This window comes from Bombina bombina, chromosome 1 (assembly GCF_027579735.1).
Source record: "Bombina bombina isolate aBomBom1 chromosome 1, aBomBom1.pri, whole genome shotgun sequence".
Classification (NCBI taxonomy): Eukaryota; Metazoa; Chordata; class Amphibia; order Anura; family Bombinatoridae; genus Bombina; species Bombina bombina.
Genome location: NC_069499.1, coordinates 1,542,290,094 through 1,542,315,828, shown reverse-complemented (window position 1 = coordinate 1,542,315,828; position 25,735 = coordinate 1,542,290,094). Strand labels below are relative to the sequence as shown.

Sequence of the window (25,735 nt, the reverse complement as noted above, 5' to 3'; positions counted from 1 at the left end):
TATCACAGTCCTTGGTGATTAGACAGAGTATATAAGAGGTGGTGGGAGGTAGGATCCACAGGAATAATCCACAAGACGAGAGGCAGCACTCAATCTTCACCGTAAGAAGGTTGACAACTCTGAAAGCAAAACAAGGAAAGAGGCGCCGTATGTGTAAATCGATAAACAGCAGGAGGGGAGTACAAACAAGTGCAGGGTACTCACATTCTGTAGCGGCACTCCAATGTGCCAATAGATGCAGGCTGGTTTTCACATGAGCTAACTCGCAGTTTATTAACACATTGACTTTGGTTAAATAGACAGGCATATAACTTGTTTACCACCATCACTCGATTCATATTTTGGCTCCTTTTTATCATTACACTCATATAGGATCAGCTAATACCTGTCTATTTAACCATGATATTTCCTAACAATGTCCATATTTTTAGTTCTGCTTTTTCTTGGGGATATAAAAGCTAGCACAGAGATCCACCAGTTGGCCATCCCTGATCTAAGGTGGCATCTGTCTCCCAAGTCTGTGAAGGACATGTGGCATGTGTGTAACATGTGTGACATCTTTGGATGTATTTGACAAATGACATTTGTTCCTCCTGGTTGACAATGAATATTAGATCTTTCCCTGTTTGATAGGATCAGACATCTATTGCTGTAATTGGTAACATTAGACATCATCTTTGACACAGAATGTGACATATATCCCATTTGTGGCAGCCCTTTGTGTGATGTGTGTGACATTGATGTCTGTATGTGACAGTGAGTATGACATTAATACATATGTTAGGTGCACAATCACAAATAAATGGGAACAAATAAAACACAGCCATTTGATTCCAAACATTGTTAAAAGCATTCAGAACCAACCATATATTAAAGCATACAGGAATATCTATGTCTGTAATTGTTATCTACTTGTGTTAGATAATACCTAGAAGCAGTGTCCCACATGTTAAGTCTTTCCTCTGTAATGTTAGGGTGACATTGGTACCTGTGTTGAACAACACATATTTTTCTTGTGATTTCACAACAAACAGAGACTGTTGCATCAGAAGCTGTTTTGTGACAAGTTTCATTGATCATTTTGTTTGACAATGTGTGAATGTGACATTTATTGATGTTGAGCCAGTAAAAGTGTGACAGAGAATAAGCATGACATTGGTCCCATGTGACAGTGATCGGTGGTTCCATCCATTGTGTGACAATTGTGATGCTGGTCCCTTAGTTTGACTTTTGCTCTTGAGTGTCTGCTCAAGTGGAATTGTTTGCTGTAATAGGTGGCCCTCTCCATCAGTTTTTATTTACCAAGGAAAAAAGAACAACTAAACATGTGTGCTTTAGGGCTTCTGGTAGGCGGGCAAACAAGATGTCTTCAACTCTAAAGTGCCCTCTGGAGGAGGAGAACAGCAGATAAAGATTACACTGTAAACTGACCTAACGCTGGCCCTGTGCCACTAGAAAATGATATTATTTGTGTTAGCCATAAACTTATATACAACCCTTAAGGCTTAGAAAGTAATGACTTGAACCCCCCATGTGTTAGGAAATTGGCCATCATTGATAAACAGGATGCTAACCTGCAGATGGGATCTGGATTCAGGGATGGGCAGTCATTGAACAGTTTAATACTTTTTCTTCCTAATGTACTCTAGCAAATTGGGATGGATTTTAAAAGCTAGATTAACATTTACAGCACTTGGATGATTCTGTGCCTCATCTGCAGCTAGCTAATGTCTCACAACATATGCCATATTTAGTTTGGTCAGGAAATGGTTCTGAGTTAAATAAAAAGACTGCCTGTGAACGTGGACTCCATTTTTATAAAGTTGTCTTTTTGTACAGTGACAACTTCCAGTGTTCTCCCAAGGACCTATTTAAAGGGACGGTCTACTTGAAAATTAGTTTTGCTTAAAAATATAGATAATCCCTTCATTTCCCATTCCCCAGTTTTGCATAACCAACACAGTTATATTAATATACTTTTACCTCTGTGATTAACTTGTATCTAAACCTCTGCAGACTGCCCCCTTATCTCAGCTATTTTGACAGACTTGCATTTTAGCTCATCAGTGATGACTCCAAGGTAACTCAAGGGGACTGAGCACAATGGTATCTATATGACACACATGAACTAGCGCTGTCTAACTGTGAAATGCTGTCAAAATGCACTGAGAGGCGGCCTTTGAGTAAATTAGCATGTAAGCCTACCTATGTTTAGCTTTCAACAAAGAATATCAAGGGAACAAAGCAGATTTGATGATAAAAATAAATTGGAAACTTGTTTAAAATTGCATGCCCTATCTGAATCATGAAAGTTTAATTTAGACTAAACTGTCCCTTTTAATGGACACACCACCTGGCTGATTTTAAGCAAGTTTTCATTTGTTATTGAGATAAAGCATACCAGTTAACTTATTTTATCACAGCTTCATTCACATGGTATTCTTTGTTTTAGAGATACTTACGCCTAGATTACGAGTTTGTCGTTAACAGGGGTGCGGTGCTAACGAGCAGTTTATGCTCACCTCTCACTTACAGACATCGCTGGTATTATGGGTTTTTAGAAACCCGGCGTTAGCCGCAAAAAAGTGAGCGAAGAGCAAAATTTTGCTCCACATCTCACCTCAATACCAGCGCTGCTTACGTTAGCGGTGAGCTGGTAAAACGTGCTTGTGCACGATTTCCACATAGGAATCAATGGGGGAGAGCCGGCTGAAAAAAAACCTAACACCTGCAAAAAAGCAGCGTAAAGCTCCTAACGCAGCCCCATTGATTCCTATGGGGATACACATTCTATGTCTACACCTATCACCCTAACATGAACCCTGAGTCTAAACACCCCTAATCTTATTAACCACTAATCTGCCACCCCCGACATCGCCGCAACCTGCATTATATTAATAACCCCTAATTTGCCACTCCGGACATCGCCACCACCTACATTATACTTATGAACCCCTAATCTGCTGCCCCCAACATCGCCGACACCTACATTATATTTATTGACCCCTAATCTGCCGCCCCCAATGTTGCCGCAACCTAACTACATTTATTAACCCCTAATCTGCCGCCCACAACGTCGCCACCACTATAATAAAGTTATTAACCCCTAAGTCTAACCCTAACACCCCCTAACTTAAATATAATTTCAATAAATCTAAATAAATATTACTATCATTAACTAAATAATTCCTATTTAAAACTAAATACTTACCTATAAAATAAACCCTAAGCTAGCTACAATAGAACTAATAGTTACGTTGTATCTAGCTTAGGGTTTATTTTTATTTTACAGGTAAGTTTGTATTTATTTTAACTAGGTACAATAGGCCTTTTGCGGGGCATTGCCTCAAAGTAATCAGCTCTTTTACCTATATAAAAAAAAAGTACAAATACCCCCCAACATTAAAACCCATCACCCACACAACCAACCCTACTCTAAAACCCACCCAATCCCCCCTTAAAAAAACCTAACACTAACCCCTTGAAGATCACCCTACCGTGAGACGTCTTCACCCAACCGGGCAGAAGTGGTCCTCCAGATGGGCATAAGTCTTCATCCAGACGGCATCTTCTATCTTCATCCATCCGGCGCGGAGCAGGTCCATCTTCAAGACATCCGACGCTGAGCATCCTCTTCTGTCCACGGCCGACGACTGAATTGAAGGTTCCTTTTAAATGACGTCATCCAAGATGGCGTCCCTTCAATCGGAATTAAGGTAGAAAAAATTCTATTGACTGATGCAATCAGCCAATAGGATTGAACTGGCATTCTATTGGCTGATTGGAACAGCCAATATGATTGAAGTTCAATCCTATTGGCTGATTGCATCATCCAATAGGATTTTTTCTACCTTAATTCCGATTGGCTGATAGAATTCTATCAGCCAATCGGAATTGAAGGGACGCGATCTTGGATGACGTCATTTAAAGGAAACTTCATTCAGTCGTCGGCCGTGGACAGAAGAGGATGCTCCGTGTCGAATGTCTTGAAGATGGACCCGCTCCGCGCTGGATGGATGAAGATAGAAGATGCCGTCTGGATGAAGACTTCTGCCCGTCTGGAGGACCATTTCTGCCCGGTTGGATGAAGACTTCTGCCCGTCTGGAGGACCACTACTACCCGGTTGGGTGAAGACGTCTCACGGTAGGGTGATCTTCAAGGGGTTAGTGTTAGGTTTTTTTAAGGGGGGATTTGGTGGGTTTTAGAGTAGGGTTGTTTGTGTGGGTGGTGGGTTTTAATGTTTGGGGGGGGTATTTGTACTTTTTTTTTTTTTTTTTAACAGGTAAAAGAGCTGATAACTTTGGGGCAGTGCCCCGCAAAAGACCCTTTCTCCAACATAGGTGTGTCCGGTCCACGGCGTCATCCTTACTTGTGGGATATTCTCTTCCCCAACAGGAAATGGCAAAGAGCCCAGCAAAGCTGGTCACATGATCCCTCCTAGGCTCCGCCTTCCCCAGTCATTCTCTTTGCCGTTGCACAGGCAACATCTCCACGGAGATGGTTAAGAGTTTTTTTGGTATTTATATGTAGTTTTATTCTTCAATCAAGAGTTTGTTATTTTAAAATAGTGCTGGTATGTACTATTTACTCTGAAACAGAAAATGGATGAAGATTTCTGTTTGTAAGAGGAAGATGATTTTAGCAACCGTTACTAAAATCGATGGCTGTTTCCACACAGGACTGTTGAGATGAAGTAACTTCAGTTGGGGGAAACAGTGTGCAGACTTTGCTGCTTGAAGTATGACACATTTCTAACAAGACTTGGTAATGCTGGAAGCTGTCATTTTCCCTATGGGATCCGGTAAGCCATTTTCTTAATAAGAATAAAGGGCTTCACAAGGGCTTTAAAGACTGGTAGACATTTTTCTGGGCTAAAACGATTACTTTATAAGCATTTTTAATAGATTATAGCTTTGAGGAGTTATTTTAATCTTGGGAATTATGTTAAAAAAACGGCAGGCACTGTATTGGACACCTTTTTCACTGGGGGCCTTTTCTAATCATAGGCAGAGCCTCATTTTCGCGCCACTAATGCACAGTTGTTTTTGGGAAGCAAGGCATGCAGATGCATGTGTGAGGAGCTCAGATACACAGAAAAAGCTTACTGAAGGCGTCATTTGGTATCGTATTCCCCTCTGGGCTTGGTTGGGTCTCAGCAAAGCAGATACCAGGGACTGTATAGGGGTTAAATGTAAAAACGGCTCCGGTTCCGTTATTTTAAGAGTTAAAGCTTTCAAATTTGGCGTGCAATACTTTTAAGGCTTTAAGACACTGTGGTGAAATTTTGGTGAATTTAGAACAATTCCTTCATACTTTTTCACATTTTCAGTAATAAAGTGTGTTCAGTTTAAAATTTAAAGTGACAGTAACGGTTTTATTTTAAAACGTTTTTTGTGCTTTGTTATCAAGTTTATGCCTGTTTAACATGTCTGAACTATCAGATAGACTATGTTCTGTATGTGAGGAAGCCAAGGTTCCTTCTCATTTAAATAGATGTGATGCATGTGACAAACAATTTAGGGACAATGATGCCACTGATAATGATGTTGCCCAAGATGATTCCTCAAGTGAGGGGAGTAAGCATGGTACTGCATCATCCCCTCCTGTGTCTACGCCAGTCTTGCCCACACAAGAGGCCCCTAGTACATCTAGTGCGCCAATACTTCTTACTATGCAACAATTAACGGCTGTAATGGATAATTCTATTAAAAACATTTTAGCCAAAATGCCCACTTATCAGCGAAAGCGCGACTGCTCTGTTTTAGATACTGAAGAGCATGAGGACGCTGATGATAATGGTTCTGACATGCCCTTACACCAATCTGAAGGGGCCAGGGAGGTTTTGTCTGAGGGAGAAATTTCAGATTCAGGAAAAATTTCTCAACAAGCTGAACCTGACGTTATTACATTTAAATTTAAATTGGAACATCTCCGCGCTCTGCTTAAGGAGGTGTTATCTACTCTGGATGATTGTGACAATTTGGTCATTCCAGAGAAATTATGTAAGATGGACAAGTTCCTAGAGGTTCCGGTGCCCCCCGAAGCTTTTCCTATACCCAAGCGGGTGGCGGACATTGTAAATAAAGAATGGGAAAGGCCCGGCATACCTTTTGTCCCTCCCCCTATATTTAAGAAATTATTTCCTATGGTCGACCCCAGAAAGGACTTATGGCAGACAGTCCCCAAGGTCGAGGGGGCGGTTTCTACTCTAAACAAACGCACTACTATCCCTATAGAAGATAGTTGTGCTTTCAAAGATCCTATGGATAAAAAATTAGAGGCTTTGCTTAAAAAGATGTTTGTTCAGCAAGGTTACCTTCTACAACCAATTTCATGCATTGTTCCTGTCACTACAGCGGCGTGTTTCTGGTTCGATGAACTAGAAAAGTCGCTCAATAAAGAATCTTCTTATGAGGAGGTTATGGACAGAGTTCAAGCTCTTAAATTGGCTAACTCTTTTACTTTAGACGCCACTTTGCAATTAGCTAGATTAGCGGCGAAAAATTCAGGTTTTGCTATTGTGGCGCGCAGAGCGCTTTGGCTAAAGTCTTGGTCAGCAGATGCGTCCTCCAAGAACAAATTGCTTAACATACCTTTCAAGGGGAAAACGCTGTTTGGCCCTGACTTGAAAGAGATTATTTCAGATATCACTGGGGGAAAGGGCCACGCCCTTCCTCAGGATAGGTCTTTTAAGGCTAAAAATAAACCAAATTTTCGTCCCTTTCGCAGAAACGGACCAGCCTCAAATTCTACATCCTCTAAGCAAGAGGGTAATACTTCTCAAACCAAGCCAGCCTGGAGGCCAATGCAAGGCTGGAACAAAGGTAAGCAGGCCAAGAAACCTGCCACTGCTACCAAGACAGCATGAGATGTTGGCCCCCGATCCGGGACCGGATCTGGTGGGGGGCACACTTTCTCTCTTCGCTCAGGCTTGGGCAAGAGATGTTCTGGATCCTTGGGCGCTAGAAATAGTCTCCCAAGGTTATCTTCTGGAATTCAAGGAGCTACCCCCAAGGGGAAGGTTCCACAGGTCTCAATTGTCTTCAGACCACATAAAAAGACAGGCATTCTTACATTGTGTAGAAGACCTGTTAAAAATGGGAGTGATTCATCCTGTTCCATTAGGAGAACAAGGGATGGGATTCTACTCCAATCTGTTCATAGTTCCCAAAAAAGAGGGAACATTCAGACCAATCTTAGATCTCAAGATCCTAAACAAATTTCTCAGGGTTCCATCGTTCAAAATGGAAACCATTCGGACAATTCTTCCTACCATCCAGGAAGGTCAATTCATGACCACGGTGGATTTAAAGGATGCGTATCTACATATTCCTATCCACAAGGAACATCATCGGTTCCTAAGGTTCGCCTTTCTGGACAAGCATTACCAGTTCGTGGCACTTCCATTCGGATTAGCCACTGCTCCAAGAATTTTCACAAAGGTACTAGGGTCCCTTCTAGCGGTGCTAAGACCAAGGGGCATTGCAGTAGTACCTTACTTGGACGACATACTGATTCAAGCGTCGTCTCTGCCACAAGCAAAGGCTCATACGGACATTGTCCTAGCCTTTCTCAGATCTCACGGGTGGAAAGTGAACGTAGAAAAAAGTTCTCTATCTCCGTCAACAAGAGTTCCCTTCTTGGGAACAATAATAGACTCCTTAGAAATGAAGATTTTTCTGACAGAGGCCAGAAAATCAAAACTTCTAAGCTCTTGTCAAGTACTTCATTCTGTTCTTCTTCCTTCCATAGCGCAGTGCATGGAAGTAATAGGTTTGATGGTTGCGGCAATGGACATAGTTCCTTTTGCGCAAATTCATCTAAGACCATTACAACTGTGCATGCTCAGTCAGTGGAATGGGGATTATACAGACTTGTCTCCGACGATACAAGTAGATCAGGGGACCAGAGATTCACTCCGTTGGTGGCTGACCCTGGACAACCTGTCACAAGGGATGAGCTTCCGCCGACCAGAGTGGGTCATTGTCACGACCGACGCCAGTCTGGTGGGCTGGGGCGCGGTCTGGGAACCCCTGAAAGCTCAGGGTCTATGGTCTCGGGAAGAATCTCTTCTCCCGATAAACATTCTGGAACTGAGAGCGATATTCAATGCTCTCAAGGCTTGGCCTCAACTAGCAAAGGCCAAATTCATAAGGTTTCAATCAGACAACATGACAACTGTTGCATATATCAACCATCAGGGGGGAACAAGGAGTTCCCTGGCGATGGAAGAAGTGACCAAAATAATTCAATGGGCGGAGAATCACTCCTGCCACTTGTCTGCAATCCACATCCCAGGAGTGGAAAATTGGGAAGCGGATTTTCTGAGTCGTCAGACATTTCATCCTGGGGAGTGGGAACTCCATCCGGAAATCTTTGCCCAAATAACTCAGTTATGGGGCATTCCAGACATGGATCTGATGGCGTCTCGTCAGAACTTCAAGGTTCCTTGCTACGGGTCCAGATCCAGGGATCCCAAGGCGACTCTAGTGGATGCACTAGTAGCGCCTTGGACCTTCAACCTAGCTTATGTGTTCCCACCGTTTCCTCTCATTCCCAGGCTGGTAGCCAGGATCAAACAGGAGAGGGTATCGGTGATCTTGATAGCTCCTGCATGGCCACGCAGGACTTGGTATGCAGACCTGGTGAATATGTCATCGGCTCCACCATGGAGGCTACCTTTGAGACAGGACCTTCTTGTTCAAGGTCCGTTCGAACATCCGAATCTGGCCTCACTCCAACTGACTGCTTGGAGATTGAACGCTTGATTTTATCAAAGCGTGGGTACTCAGATTCTGTCATTGATACTCTTATTCAGGCTAGAAAGCCTGTAACTAGAAGAATCTACCATAAAATATGGAAAAAATATATCTGTTGGTGCGAATCTAAAGGATTCCCATGGAACAAGATAAAAATTCCTAAGATTCTATCCTTTTTACAAGAGGGTTTGGAGAAAGGATTATCTGCAAGTTCTTTGAAGGGACAGATTTCTGCTCTATCTGTTTTACTTCACAAAAAGCTGGCGGCTGTGCCAGATGTTCATGCTTTTGTTCAGGCTCTGGTTAGAATCAAGCCTGTTTACAAACCTTTGACTCCTCCTTGGAGTCTCAATTTAGTTCTTTCAGTTCTTCAGGGGGTTCCGTTTGAACCCTTACATTCCGTAGATATCAAGTTATTATCTTGGAAAGTTTTGTTTTTGGTTGCAATTTCTTCTGCAAGAAGAGTTTCAGAGTTATCTGCTCTGCAGTGTTCTCCTCCTTATCTGGTGTTCCATGCAGATAAGGTGGTTTTGCGTACTAAACCTGGTTTTCTTCCGAAAGTTGTTTCTAACAAAAATATTAACCAGGAGATAGTTGTGCCTTCTTTGTGTCCGAATCCAGTTTCAAAGAAGGAACGTTTGTTGCACAATTTGGATGTAGTTCGTGCTCTAAAATTCTATTTAGAGGCTACAAAGGATTTCAGACAAACATCTTCCTTGTTTGTTGTTTATTCTGGTAAAAGGAGAGGTCAAAAAGCAACTTCTACCTCTCTCTCTTTTTGGCTTAAAAGCATCATCCGATTGGCTTATGAGACTGCCGGACGGCAGCCTCCTGAAAGAATCACAGCTCACTCCACTAGGGCTGTGGCTTCCACATGGGCCTTCAAGAACGAGGCTTCTGTTGATCAGATATGTAAGGCAGCGACTTGGTCTTCACTGCACACTTTTGCCAAATTTTACAAATTTGATACTTTTGCTTCTTCGGAGGCTATTTTTGGGAGAAAGGTTTTGCAAGCCGTGGTGCCTTCCATCTAGGTGACCTGATTTGCTCCCTCCCATCATCCGTGTCCTAAAGCTTTGGTATTGGTTCCCACAAGTAAGGATGCATATGAAAAGACCCATTACACAACCAGGAGTCTATAGACATTATTATTATTATCATTTATTTGAATAGCGCCACCAAATTCTGTAGCGCTGGGTACAGTGATAAGGGTATACAATGACAAGGACTTGTGATAAAATACATAAAAAAACTAAACAAATCTAGTACAGGAGGAAGAGGGCCCTGCTCCGGAGAGCTCACAGTCTACAGGTTTAGGGTGCAGAGACATAATGTTGGGGTAGCTTGTCACATCTGTTGTAGTTGCAGCAGTGAGTCAGGCAGTTAATGTATTAGAACTGCACATGCTGCACTGATCTAACAATCCTATACATCTAACACTGTGGGGCTTGGTTAGGAGTCTGGAAATCAGCAAAATGTTATTTAAAAATAATAAAAACTATAAAATGTTCCAAAAACACTTCCAGGTGGGCTATATTAATAGATCATCTACAAAACATTTATGCAAAGAAAAATCTAGTGTACAATTTCCCTTTAAGTTGAAATTGTTTAATTAACTTGTGTGATTTATCTAAAGCATGCAATTATAAAATATATTTCCAATTGACTTTATTGTATAAAACTGCCACATTGCTGCCATAGAGTGCTAAAGACATGTTCACATTCCTATAAACCCACCATTTGAATGAACAGGTGATTGCCTTTTAAATGGTAGGTCTTGTGGGTGTCTCATATTGAAATCCTGCTGCATGCCACTTAACAGATTGGGCTAGATTTACTCTATCAAGCCCTTTACTCCACTATGACTGAGGTTCACACAAACGAACCTGCAGTCACGATTTATCAAGCAGAGGTCATCAGACCACTGCTTCACAGCTCTGTTCTCTACCACTTAGGTGAAGCATTTCAATCTTCTTAGTCTCTTGATTGGTTGTGTGCTGGCAGTGGGTGGAATTGCACGAGAGCGCAAAGGAGCGCTCGTGTGCAATGCTAAATGCGGGCAGCAGATTGCTGCCTGACAAAGAATCAGCCAGGCGGACAGGAGAGAATGTGTTTGAGAAATTGAGCAGTAGAATTGTATAATTAACAAACGCAAAACAAAAGAAATTAGCAGCTACTCAGACTTAGAATTTTTTTTTCATGAGAAATGTTAAAATTTCCTTCCAGTTCCCAGCCCCCCCCCCGTCATGTGACAGCCATTATTGAATCCCAGTATACACTGAATTCTTTCACATACTCAGTAGGGGCTGATTACTCAAAGTGTGATTTCAAAAGACTGCACACAATTTGTCTGAAACATGAACGTTTCATTCTGACTTTAGTGTCCCTTTAACTAGAAATGTGTGACCTTGGTGTCTTGTCTTTTGTAGGACATTGAGTGTTGATGGCGGGATGGCGTCTGGCGGAAGTGACAACACCCCATCACAGCATGCTAATCGTCTCATCAAAGAGAAGTCGCTCTACCTTCAGCAACATGCACATAATCCTGTTGACTGGTCAGCCATGGTGTAGTGGTTTTGATATTGAGGGGAAGGGGTCGCTGATGAAAATGAGCTAACTTTAATCCCTTTGCTACTGGAAATTTCAGAGAAAAACTTCCCAAAATACCGGAGAACTTTTAGCATTTTTGCTATAACTCAATTTAAACAGAAAAAGAGCTTTGTTTTTTGTTTATTTACCTATCAAAAATATATATATTTAAAGGGACATTCTGGTCAAAATTTAAATGAGCATAGATTAATTACATCTTTGAATAGAAACATACTTGCAATATACAGGTATTGGCAAAAATGCTTCTAGTAAAAGTTATCTCTGTTTCAGAGTTAACATTTTTTTCTGCATGTGAAGCATAGCTAGATATTCTCAGTGCACCAGCATTTTAAATACTGCAGTTACTCGGAGCTCCAGTGGGGCTTGTGTTATGTCAGCGATTAACAAACTGAGTCATTACCAGATGGTACAAGCACTTTAGGCTCTCTGAGCAAGTGCTGTGTTTAAAATGCTGGTGCACGGTGCATACTTAAATACACCTTTGAAACAGCTGTATCTTTTATTACAATCATTTTTGCTAGAACCTGTATATTACAAAAATGCCTCTTCAAAACTCAAATGTATTCATTTGGATTCCAAGTCCCGTTACGTAAACAACCAAAGGTATTGATTGAGACCGATTTGGTATCTTTCACGCCACCATTTTGACCGCCAAATGCGATCATATAAAAACAAATTGTTCATTTTTCCCAATCTTTGGGTTTCCCACTGAAATTATTTATATGCCGTTTGTGCAATCATGACACAGATTTTGTTTGGTAATAGCAGACATTCATGCTGTGCCATTGGTTTTTGGGGTAATTAGAAGGTTGCTAATTGCACCTGCGCACCATAGTTCTGAAATTCCCGGCAGTAACGGGGTTAATCAGTTATCTAGTTAAGGAAATACTATATTAATTTAGATATTACCCTCCTACCTGACACCTCCCACCTCCATGATCCCCTCCTAAACAGATCTCTTACTCCCCCATCCCCACCATCTTAGCAGTTTAGGGTGTATCAAAATAACAAGAGTATTGCATTGAGCAATGATACTTTTTATTGGACTAACTATACATTTATAAGATGACAAGCTTTCGGAAGAGTGTCTTCCTTTTTCAAGTCTGAAGCAATACGGACCAATTTGATGGAATTTACAGATTTATGTCTTAAAACACAGGCTAAAAAGACAAAGTGTTACAGAGGTCTAAATGCAGGGGGAGGAGGGGTGTCGTAAAAGTCATGATGGGGGTTTAGGAGACAGGCAGATAGTGTCAGTAAAAGATTACAGGCAGGGGAAAAAATCTGGTAATACACACAACATATACTGACATAAAGTTATATATCATCATAGAATCCATATGAATAAAGATGGGAAATTGGGTATACTGGGGAATATAAAATAGTCAAAAAAGGAGGAAGGAAAGAGAGGAAAAAAAGGGGAATAATAATAATGACAAAAGTGTGGACATAGGCTTACCTGCGTACCTATTTATAGAGAGTGTGGAATATACAATGTAATTGACTACAATATATGAAAGTACATTACAAAATTTTTTGATAATGGGTTAAGAAAGTACACATTTAGACCAGAATTTAGCAAGTTGAAGTGCATTAGAATTTTCATTTCAAAGGTTTTTCTTTCCATAGTGTTTTTTAAGTTGCCTCTGAGAATCTTGATTTTGAGGTTTTGGATGGAGTGGTCAGGTTGGGTGAAATGGTGACCAACAGGGGTACAGGATTTTGTTTCACAGTGGTTTTTGATTGAGTGTCTGTGTAAGTTCATCCTAAAGTGCAGTTTTTGGCTTGTTTCTCCAATATAACATCCCACTTCACATGCAGTGCAATGTATCATGTATACCACATTTGCAGATATACATTAATATGCCCCTTTTAATGTTATAGGATTTGCTTTTGTGATTAGTTGTGTTGCTTTCACAAATGTGTTGACATAGTTTGCAGAGAGATTTGTTGCAGCTCTTGGTTTCATTCTGGGTGTTCTTTTTATCAAGGGGTAGCTTTCTGTGGACCAGTTTATGTTTTAGGTTGGGTGGTTGTCTGAGTGCCAGGATAGGGGGTTTTGGAAATAGTTTTTTGAGTGTGGGATCCTCTAAGAGTAGTGGCTGTAAGTCTTTTATGATTTTTCGTATTCCTTCTACAGCAGGGTTATATTTGACAACTAGTGGGATACGCGATATGTTTTTCTTCTCCCTGTATTGTAGCAAGTGTTCACGTGGGGTATTAAGGGCATAGTTCATTTGTTTGTTTATAACCCTTGTTTTGTAACCTTTTTTGCATTGTAGTTTGCCATTTGTGATGGATATTGTTGTATCAAGGGAGCTGACACAGTCTCTAGAAAAGTCAATTTTAAGCTTGATTGATGCATTAAATAAATTAAATGATTTATGAAAATGTTCTAGGTTTTTTTCTCCTTCTGTCCATATGATGAAAATATCATCTATGTAGCGAAAGTATTTGAAGGGTTTGTGAGGGTGAGTAGCTAGGAATCTCTGTTCTAAATCAGCCATGAAGAGGTTTGCATGCTGTGGTGCCATTTTGGTGCCCATGGCTGTTCCCATGGTTTGTAGATTAGTTATTGAAGATGAAATAATTGTGGGTGAGTATGAATTCTGTAAGTTTACTGACTGTAGAAGCACTATATGTCTGGTTAGAGCTGTTTGAGGAAAGAAAGTTTAAGCAGGCATCAATACCATCTTTATGTGGAATATTGCTGTACAGGGATTCCACATCCATTGTCACAAAAATAGTATCCTCTGGCAATTCTGCTATCTGTTGCTTTACTGTCCCTTTAATTACATTATTTCCTTTTGTTGCTACCAATGTTAAATGGACACTGCAAAATGTAAAATAGTGTAGATGAAAAGGAAAAATCGATTTAGCATCATTCCTCCTTTCCATAAAACCAACATTTAGGATTTTATTTGTATTTCAATAAAAATAAATTAGAAGAACCATCTCACAATTTATGCAGAAATAAGGTGAAATAAAATATATAACCATAAAAGTAATAGATCAATTTTAAAAATACACAAAATGCTGATGTTGTAGAGGGGTAAATTAAAGGGACATAATACCCATATGCTTAACCCCTTAATGACCACAGCACTTTTCCATTTTCTGTCCGTTTGGGACCAAGGCTATTTTTACATTTCTGCAGTGTTTGTGTTTAGCTGTAATTTTCCTCTTACTCATTTACTGTACCCACACATATTATATACCGTTTTTCTCGCCATTAAATGGACTTTTAAAAGATACCATTATTTTCATCATATCTTATAATTTACTATAAAAAAATATAAAATATGAGGAAAAAATGGAAAAAAACCCACACTTTTTCTAACTTTGACCCGCAAAATCTGTTACACATCTACAGCCACCAAAAAACACCCATGCTAAATAGTTTCTGAATTTTGTCCTGAGTTTAGAAATACCCAATGTTTACATGTTCTTTGCTTTTTTTGTAAGTTATAGGGCAATAAATACAAGTAGCACTTTGCTATTTCCAAACCACTTTTTTTCAAAATTAGCGCTAGTTACATTGGGACACTGATATCTTTCAGGAATCCCTGAATATCCCTTGACATGTGTATATATATTTTTTTTTTAGAAGACATCCCAAAGTATTTATCTAGGCCCATTTTGGTATATTTCATGCCACCATTTCACCGCCAAATGCGATCAAATACAAAAAATTGTTCACTTTTTCACAATTTTTATTCACAAACTTTCGGTTTCTCACTGAAATTATTTACAAACAGCTTGTGCAATTATGGCATAAATGGTTGTAAATTCTTCTCTGGGATCCCCTTTGTTCAGAAATAGCAGAGATATATGGCTTTGGCGTTGCTTTTTGGTAATTAGAAGGCCGCTAAATGCTGCTGCGCATCACACGTGTATCATGTCTAGCAGTGAAGGGGTTAATTAAGGAACATGTAAGGAGCTTGCAGGGTTAATTTTAGCTTTAGTGTAGAGATCAGCCTCCCACCTGAAACATCAGACCCCCTGATCCCTCCCAAACAGCTCTCTAACCCTCCCCCTCTAACTTAATGGGCGCCATCTTGGGTACTGACAGCTGTCTGCCAGTACCCAGTTTAGAAAAAAATTATGCTTTTTTTTATTTTTTTTGCCCTTTTCTGTAGTGTAGCTTCCCCCCCCCAAAGACCAACCCCCCACCGCTCCCAGATCCCTTAGATTGTTTTTATAATAGTAAATCTCCCCCTTTTCTCCCCCTTATTAACATTACATTTTTCTGTAGTGTAGCGGTTCCCACCCGCTCCCGCGCCATGCACGGGCCCGCCGGCCGCCCCCTGTGCACGCGCGCGTCTGTGCGTGCCCCCGTCGGTCCTGCCCCCCTCCCAATCACACGGCCCATTGATGGCCACCCACCCGCCTCCCACGTCGGCTCCCACCCACCAACGATACCAGCCATCGATGTCCGGTGCAGAGGGCCACAGAGTGGCTCTCTCTCTGCATTGGATGGCCATGCAGGGTTATTGCAGGATGCCTCGATATCGGAAAGCGGCTGGAAGTGAGCAGGATACATCCTCAGGCGTTAACTGTCTTTTTTTAGAGGACGTACCCTGCACGTCCTCGGTCATTAAGGAGTTAATCACTTGGAAGTCATGCAGCTTAACTGTAAAAAGCTGACAAGAAAATATTGTATGAGCATCTTTATGTAAAAAAGGAAGATATTTTACCTCAAAATTTCTTCAGCTCACCAGAGTAAGTGCTCAGTGAACAGTCATCTTTCTGCTACTGTTCAGCTGCAAGTTGAATCCCCCACAATAGCCGATCAGCATCAACAATGCTGAGTTAATGCTTTGCTTTACTGTGATCTCGTGAGATTTCATGGTAAACTTCCTTGCCTTTTTACAAAGAGTTGTTCAGGTGATATTTTCTAGTCAGCTTTTTACAGATATGCTGCATCACTTTCAGGTGTTTCACCATTTGGGTTTCATTATTCCGATAGAGCATACAATTTCTTAATTTACTTCTATTTTTCTTCGTTCTCAAATAAAGGAATGTAAGCTCAGGACAATGCACGTGTCTGGAGCGCAAAAAGGCAGCAGTATTGCAAGAATGTTATCTATTTTCTAAAGCACTAGATGGCAACACTATTTCCTGCCAGTGCTCCAGACACATACTTGGGTATCTCTTCAACAAAAAATACCATGGGAACTAAGCAAATTTGTTAACAGAAGTAAATAAAATTTGTATGCTCTGTCTGAATCACAAAATATTTTTTGTGGGGGGGGGGGGTTGTTTCCTTTTAAGCCATTTGACACTGTATATATGCTCATGTGCCTGTCTGAAATGACTTATTATAGTAAAAATAATACAGAAAACACCAAATATAAAATGATTGCACCAAAAATCATCCTATATAGAATTTCACAAAACATAATTTTTTTACACTTATCCAGTTCTCTAGTTTATTTGGATATCGGACAGCTCAATGTATCTGAGAGCAACTGACATCAATAACCCACCAAAATGAGGCTCGTGGTTGCTGCCAGATGATCCTTAATATGACAGTCACATGACAGCTATAAGGATATGAAAATCTTATTTGCATGGTGGCGCCCTCCTCTTTTGAATGAGGGGCCTTATCAGATATTAAAGTCAAACTTCCATGATTCATATAGAGCATGCAGTTGTTAAACAACTTTCCAATTTAATTCCATTATATAATTGTCTTTGTTCTTTTGGTGAAAAGCCACCTTAGTAGTCTCAGGACCGGCAATGCACTATTGAGAGCTATCAACTGATTGGTGGCTGCAGATATGTTCTTCTTCTTACTGGTTCACCAGATGTGTTCAGCTAGCTCCCAGTAATACATTACTTCTCCCTCAACCAAGGATACAAAGAGAATGATTCTAATTTGATAATAGAAGTAAATTGGAAAGTGGTTTAAAATTGTATTTTCTATATGAATCATAAAATACAATTTTTTGGGTTTCATGTCCCTTTTAAGCTCTATTTCTATGCTCAGAGTTTAAGTGATTGTAAAGTATCTGCATATACAACGCTGCATGTGAATAAGAATTTAAAAAGAATGGGGCTTTTATTCAATATTTCCTTGCAATTTGCGATTATTAATATATAATACCTGTGAAATTGTTGAAAATGTGCCGCAGTTCCTCCGCCCGACTATTTCCTTACATCTTTTTTTGCCATGTTTTCTAATTGTCCAATGATAAGCCTGGCCAGCTGGCGTCCTTTGAAGAAGCGCACACGCCCCTTCATCAGACTAACAATCTAGCGCATGTGCAAATCTACCCATGAAGAAATGTTGCCCATAGAATGACGTAGGGAGTTAGTGGGATTGCGCTCTACGTGACAAAGTAAAGCAAGCAGGAAGAAGTTATGGGGCGGAGGAAACCTTGGTATCGCTGTAGGACAAATATATTATTTTAAAAGTACTGATTGAATAAAAAACAAACATAGCGATCCACCACATAGTAGCTTTAGCAATGTAATGGGCTTTATTAGATTAGTGGAAATTTACCATCACTTTATTAAGAACCCCTGTACCCCTAAAACAGGACCAACGCTTTGAGTTATGTGTTATTTTTATAATACCTGTAGCCAGTGTTCCCTCTAAGGCCAGTTTTGTGTGCGGCCCAGCAGTGAAACAGTTAATTAAGTAACCACACCCTGCAATTAGCAAACACTGTACAATGCAGATGGCAAGGTATGGTTCTCTTGTTAACTGTTTCACTGCTGGGCTGCATACAAAACTGTCCTTAGAGGGAACACTGCCTGTAGCTGGATGGAAAGAGCAGGATTACTGCTTTTTGGTAAGGGATCTCTCATTCCACTATAGTGTTCTCCCCAGGACCTTTTTTAGGGGTTCACCTCCTGGCTGATTTTACTGACCTCCTGGCTGATTTTACTGACCCCCTGGCTAAACTTTTAGTCAATATTTAAGCTAAAATGATCTAAAATTAAAACAAGGTTTTATTGCACAAATGATCATTAAATACATTTATGTTAAATTATGCAATTAATTGGTGCTTTTGGATAGCTGAAAATGATATAATATTGGAAAATATTACACTGCCCCCACCTGGCTACTTCATAATGCCACCCGGCATGGAGAGCAGCGTACTATGTATTGTGGAGAGGATCTGTCTGCCTTTGTATGCTACTCTCTTATTGTGCAGGCTGATAAGAAGCAGATATAGTTTGTGACAGACCCCTCTGTCAGTACTGGAAGGGTTAACTTTGTTCAGTTTTGAGAAACTATTTTCTGAAGACAGGTTTCCTGGCATCAGCTATTGTTTACTGTAATTAAGTTTAGGTGATAAGCGTTCACCTTGTTTAATCACCTCCAGAGTTCAGACTGCCAGGAGCAAAGAAGGACTCCATTGTTTTCTTGTGTTTAATTGTTTATTTGGTTAAGTAATGTAATTCTATTGTATCCTGTAAAAGGGCGTCTTCCCTCTATCTAATGCACTATACTCTTCCAATCCCCCATCTGGTCTCCTAGGGAGTGTCAACCAGGTGGGAGACCTGCATAAGTACTGAGCATATAGCCCTCAATAAAACACATTCTGTTTTACCCTCAAGATGGAGCTTGGTCTCGTGTTTGGGGGGGAATTAACTGGGTTTGTGTGTTGCTGATCCCGTATTCAGGGCATCTTTCATCTGGTATTAACCCTCGATATCAGGGTGATACCATAACAATTGGTGGCAAGCGACGGGATGGTCCTTATCGCCCAGAAGAGCAACTACACATCCGGACCTAATGGGAATACCGTATGAAAGGCTGAAAAGAGCCACCCTTAAAGACCTGCTAGAACAATGGGGCTGACAGGCCAGTAACCTCAGGAAGAGGGAGATTATTACAATACTGACCGATATGGACGGAGTACTAGGGCCCGAAGGAACCAATGAGCCCAGCATATCGGACAGAACCCCCGAAGAAGCAAGCTTTGACCGGGCAGTTAAAATAAGACTGGCACATTATGGCCCCAACCCGTCTGCCGAAATTATCGACCAGGTCATAGCAGCCGTGGAGGCCAACCTACTTCTCCAAAGCGGCGCTGCAGCAGCCCAAGTCACAGCAACCCCAGTGGAAAAGAGAAAAGTACATTTTGCAGCTTTTAAAAACTTCCTGGAAACAGAAGTAGAGATTGATGGGTACCTTGCGGATTTTGAGAGGCAATGTGCCCTACACAAGGTACCCGCAGAGGACTGGGTCACGATATTATCCGGAAAATTATCCGGCCGGGCCAGCGAGGCTTTTCGGGCCATTCCAGATGAGGAAGTCGGGGATTATAATGCTGTAAAAGAGGCTCTGCTCTCCAGGTATGCGATTACACCAGAGGCATACAGGAGACGGTTCAGAGACACTGTTAAACTAGCTGGAGATTCCTACGTTGAGTGGGCATGTAAGGTACACCGCACAGCAACTCACTGGATGGCGGGGTGCCAAGCTGTATCTGGGGAAGAGGTGCTGCAGCTTTTCCTGTTGGAACATTGCTTCGACAAGTTATCCGCAGGAGTTAGAGAGTGGGTTCGGGACTGTAAACCCTCCACCCTGCATGAAGCTGCTCGCCTGGCAGATGAGTATACGGATGCCCGCAAACTGGACACTGCTACCACTAAGATCCCTGCCACAGTGGAGTACCAACCCACAGTCACCCCAGCAGCTACCAGTTACCAACCCCCGGCGCACCGCTCTACCACACCGCCTCCAGCCACAAACTATCCTCAGACAGCCCGGTTCAACTCACGGGACTACTCACAGCCTATTCGGTGCTTTGGATGTAAGCAACTAGGGCACAAAAGACCAGAGTGTCCCCTAAACACAGCGAACCAAGCACAGTCCTGGAGGAGACCCGCCGGCGGAAACCCACGTAACCCTCAGCCTGCTGTCCACTGCGTAGAGGAGGAAGAATGCTGGGGCATCCTACATGAAGCAGACCCCGTGCAAGCTGCCCACCGGGATAACCGGCAACAGCACCGGCAACTGGTTAAAGTGAATGGGAAGGAGGTCAGTGGTCTACGGGATACTGGTGCTACCATGACCTTGCTCTGCCTACCTGTTGCCCGGGTACATTTGTATTGGGGAGTGGGCTCTAGACATGTGAATGTGAGGGTCATGAAGGACTTACCAGCTGATGTTCTCCTTGGAAATGACTTGGCCCCCCTTGTTTCTGCCTACGCTCCCATGGGTCCCGCTGATGTTAACCCTGTGACTACCCGTGCCCAGATCCGTGCCACCGAGACCGACCCACCTGCTGCTGAGCCCCAGGACACTGAGCTCAGTAAATCTCTATCCGCTATTGATACGTTGAAGTCCCGTTACAATGTGCTGATGAAGGAGAAGAGTCAAGTAGAGGATGAAATGGTCACGTTAAACAATCACGTAACAGTGCTAGCGGGAGAGAAGAGGAGCGCAGAGGAAAAAGCGCGTTTAGAATGGGAATCTCTGCTAGACAAGCTGCACCGACAGACCGCAGAAAACACCAGCTTGAGAGTGGAACATGAAACATTAAAGACAAAGTTAGCGACACTGGAGGAAAAGCTGACGCTGGCTCATAGTGAGGTGCAGCAACTCAAGGGCACCCTACGTCAGTATGAAGGACTTGTGGATACCTATAAAGAGCAGGTACAAAAACTCATAAAGAAGCCAATGAGATTTGTCTCCAACTGGAAAGAAGCGTCTCTGAAAACAAAAACTTGAAGGACTGTTTAGCCCTGGTCTGGGCACTCTCTCATAACGGGAATGCAGATGGATTATCCCGGCAAACTGACATTCCTACCACCTCCTAGTCTGGTCATCCCCAAGTTGACCCGCCAAAGGGTCAAGCCGGGTCTGCCGGAGTGTCCCACCTGGAGGGAGCTGTGTGACAGACCCCTCTGTCAGTACTGGAAGGGTTAACTTTGTTCAGTTTGGAGAAACTATTTTCTGAAGACAGGTTTCCTGGCATCAGCTATTGTTTAGGTGATAAGCGTTCACCTTGTTTAATCACCTCCAGAGTTCAGACTGCCAGGTGCAAAGAAGGACTCTATTGTTTTCTTGTGTTTAATTGTTTATTTGGTTAAGTAATGTAATTCTATTGTATCCTGTAAAAGGGCGTCTTCCCTCTATCTAATGCACTATACTCTTCCAGTCCCCCATCTTGTCTCCTAGGGAGTGTCAACCAGGTGGGAGACCTGCATAAATACTGGGCATATAGCCCTCAATAAAACACTTTCTGTTTTAGCCTCAAGATGGAGCTTGGTCTCGTGTTGGGGGGGGAATTAACTGGGTTCCTGTGTTGCTGATCCCGTATTCAGGGCATCTTTCATCTGGTATTAACCCTCGATATCAGGGTGATACCATAACATAGTTGTGATATTATTCTGGAAAGCTCACCAGTGTTAATGACTTTGTTTCTTTTGGGACGCTCTCCTTATTTTTCTGTCACTAGGAAGTAGTGCTTGACACTGATATAAAGACCCATCAAGCTATAGAAGGTGTTAGACTAGAGGGGAAAAAGGGATACTTCACCAATGACTCGCAACTCACTCAAAACCAAAGGGTGAATTATTAGATTAGGATTTGGATGTAGCATTTCAAATAATTTATTGTAAATGAATTAATGAATACAAATTATTAGCTTCCACTATTATTACTGCTATTAATTAACAACTTCACATGCTCCATTGCTGAAAACCTACAGATAACAATATATACCAGGCATAACAACCTGTAATATCTACCAGGCATAGCTGGTGATTTTTTAAGTTGGTTATGCAGAAGATTCTATGTATGTCAATAATCATAAGGTAGGGGTACAATGAAAATCTAATTTTATTATATAATTTAACAATAACTAGGCTTAAAAAATACACCACAAGCTGAACGAACTAATGCGTTTTGGCCATTCGGCCTTAAACATAGACTTTATGTATGACCCTTTTTATTTTATACATTTTGTAAGATGTTTCTTGTATCTCTCACACACTAACACATTCAGTGATATAAATAAAGAATTCGCAACAGATATCACACTAAAGAACCTAGTAGTTATTAACCATAAGCTCACAGGGTAATCTCTCTGCTGTTTAGCATTGTCTTTGATTTTCAACTTTCTCTCATGTTCCATTGCTCTCTCTCTCTCTGTTGTTCAAATCTCTCTTTGCTCACAAGCTGTCCACTCACAATTAAACACCTACAAAAAAAGGCGTGCTAACTTCTGCCTCTTCTGGGTTCTGTGTTAAAAATATGTTGCGATGGCATTAAAAATGGAATTTCTGGTCACCCTACTGGTCTTCAGACATCTAGCTTTAGCGAGTAATCTAAACATAGTTCTTTTAATGGCTGTTGTCTCGGTCATCCAGCGCATGCGCCTTATTTCACTGCACACACCAAACTAGACATTGGTTAGTGATGTGGTTCACTGTTTACTTATGAGGGAAGAAAATAGGGCAGGGGGAAGCATTCTATTGGACCAGACCAGTCTGTGCTATAACACTACCAAAGAAGGCGTGGCATGGGGGGGGGCAGCCCGCTAACGGATCCAATAATTGATATGGGAGTAAAATGTAAGTATAGAATTATAGAAAAATATATTTTTTAACTTAATACTGTGAGTTACACAAGGTGCATGCTTTCTGACCCTTTAAACACACAGTAAAATATTGGAATTTGTTTTAAAATAAAATGATCTCACTAAACAGGGTATTTCATTTTTACAGTGTCATTTGTCTCTTTAAAGTAATGATGACCTAGTATAAGGTTTAGACTCCGTTATTATCTTGGGATGCAGCACTGGTTCTTAAATCCTATAGAATGTGTACGAGCAATCCTGTAGTTTTAATAATGTATGGAGGCCAACACAGTAATGTTATTTCACAGTAGTTATCGCCTTATAGATGACTGTCAGGAATGCTTTAGTGCCATTTATAGGTTCACGGCTCACATCTCTTTTTCCCGCAGGTTTCCTTGGGGTCAGGAAGCATTTGATAAGGCAGTCAGAGAAATGAAGCCCATATTCCTGTCGGGTAAGATTCTGTCTCCTGCCGGCTTGGGGTTAAACACATAGAGCAGTCTGTACAGCTAATAGGATCCCAAAGGGGGGAGCCAGAGGGTTTTATGACAGACATAGAGACCTATAATCACTTACACACAGATATTTCCCCCATGGGGGATGGTAGTGCTGGTTACACAAACAAGTCTCTTGCTATAAATAAAAAGATATGACTGTTACTTTATCAGGTTCTCTGAACATATAAACTTAGCAGGAGAGGCACTTTTGTCCCTGCAATGCCAGTGATGTAGCCTGATTAATTCTACTACATCCTTCAGTGATCTACAGAGGACAAACCAACCTTAATAGTCTAACCTTGCCCTGCCCTGCCCCACAGTAATTAATAGCATCAGATCTCTTTTACATACTCACACTGACCCTATGGTTTGCCAACGTGTCATTAGATTTTCTAATTATATTCACTTATCCTACACAAGCTGTCTTTCATGATTCAGATAGAGCATAAAATTTTTAAGCAATTTTGCAATTTATTTCTATTATCAATTTTGCTTAAATAATACCCAAATGTTGAAACACTTGAAAGTGATGCAGCATATCTGTAAAAAGCGGACTAGAAAATATCACCTGAACATCTCTATGTAAAAATGAAAGATATTTTACCTCAAAAGTTACTCAGTAGCCACATCCCATTGTAAAGGACTTCTAAGCAGCAAATCAGTATGTCTGTCCCAGGACAGCTAAGGAAGCGAGCTTTCGTGCACTCTCATCTTATTACCCTATTCAGCTTAAGGAAGTTTACTATGAAATCTCATGAGATCACAGTAGAAGAGTTCATGACCTCAGCACTGCTAATGCTGATTGGCTGCTGTTCATTTCTTTTTTTTTTTTTTTTTTTACCTGCAGCTGGGCAGTAGCTGAATTATAACGTTTTACACAGAACTTAATCTGCTGAGCTGAGGAGATTGTGAGGTAAAATATCTTCCTTTTTACATAGAGATGCTCAGGTGATATTTTCCTGTCAGCTTTTTACAGTTATACTGCATCAGTTTCAAGTGATTTAGCATATGAGTATTATGTCCTTTTAATTCTCTTGGTATCCTTTATTCAAGGAGCAGCAATGCACTACTGGGAGCTACTAGATGAACACAAATGTTAAGCCAATGTAAAGAGGCATATATGTGCTACCACCAATCAGCAGCACCTGAGCCTACCTAGGTATGCTTTTCAGTAAAGGCTACCAATAGTCAATAATAGAAGTAAATTGGAGAGTTGTTTAAAATTGTATGTCATATTGTAATTATGAAAGAAAATGTTTGGGTTTTATATCCCTTTAAATATTTCCCATTTTTTTTGGTGCTTGCTGAAGAAGTTGAACACTTTGTAGTGTACCAGTAGCACACTTTTTTCTACGTGGTAATGGAAATAGACACGGACATAGCAACTTGGAGATTTTATAAATGCATTACCATATTTTTACCTTAAAGCAGGGTCAGCAACCTTCGCACCCCAGATGTTTTGGAACTACATTTCCCATAACGATGAGACATTCTTTAGGCTTGCTGAGTATCATGGGAAATGTAGTTCTGAAACATCTGGGGCGTCAAGTTTTCTGACCCCTGCCTTAAAGGAACATTAAACTCAAAACTTTTCTTTCATGATTCAGATAGAAGCAAACTTTCCAATTTGCTTCTGTTATCTAATTTTAATCCTTTGTTGAAAATCCTACCTAGGTAGTCTCAGGAACAGAAATGCACTACTGGGTGCTAGTTGCTGATGTCTGTTGTAATTGGCTAGCCAATGTGTTCAGCTAGCTCCCAGTAGTGCATCTCTGCTCCTGAGCCTACCTAGGTATGATTTTCAACAAAGGATACCAAGAGAAATATTAGATAATAGGAGTAAATTGGAATGTTGTTTAAATTGTATTCTCTGTCTGAATCATGAAACAAAAATTGTGGGGTTTCATGAAACTTTTAAAGGGACATTAAACCCAAAATATTTATTTCATTATTCAGATAGAGAATACAATTTTAAACAAGTTTCAATTTTACTTCTATTATCAAATTGTCTTCCTTCTCATGTTATTCTTTGTTGAAGAGATACCTAGGTAGTTAGTGTGCACGTGCCCGAAGCTCTACATGACAGGAAATAGTGCTGCCATCTAGTGCTCCTGCTAATGTATAACATTGTTGCAAAACTGCTGCCATATAGTGCTGTAGACACGTGCACACTCCTGAGCTTACATCCTTGCTTTTCAACAAAGGATAACAAGAAAACTAAGAAAAATTTGATAACAGAAGTAAATTGGAAAGTTAAATCCGAATCATGAAAGAAAAAATTGGGGTTTTATGTCGCTTTAACTCTTTGACTGTTAAGGAGGA

The 25,735-nt window shown here is 41.0% G+C and overlaps 1 protein-coding gene across 2 annotated transcripts in view; it reads left to right on the top strand.

The window, feature by feature from the left end:
- Window positions 1–25,735, top strand: part of SPATA20 (spermatogenesis associated 20) — a 416,269-nt gene that overhangs the window by 70,892 nt on the left and 319,642 nt on the right. For both annotated transcript variants that reach the window (XM_053708760.1, XM_053708751.1), the window contains exons 2-3: window positions 11,190–11,315; window positions 23,306–23,370. In XM_053708760.1, the coding sequence (XP_053564735.1) occupies window positions 11,212–11,315; window positions 23,306–23,370 (169 nt within the window). In that variant the 5' untranslated portion in view covers window positions 11,190–11,211. The remainder of the gene's footprint in view (window positions 1–11,189; window positions 11,316–23,305; window positions 23,371–25,735) is intronic.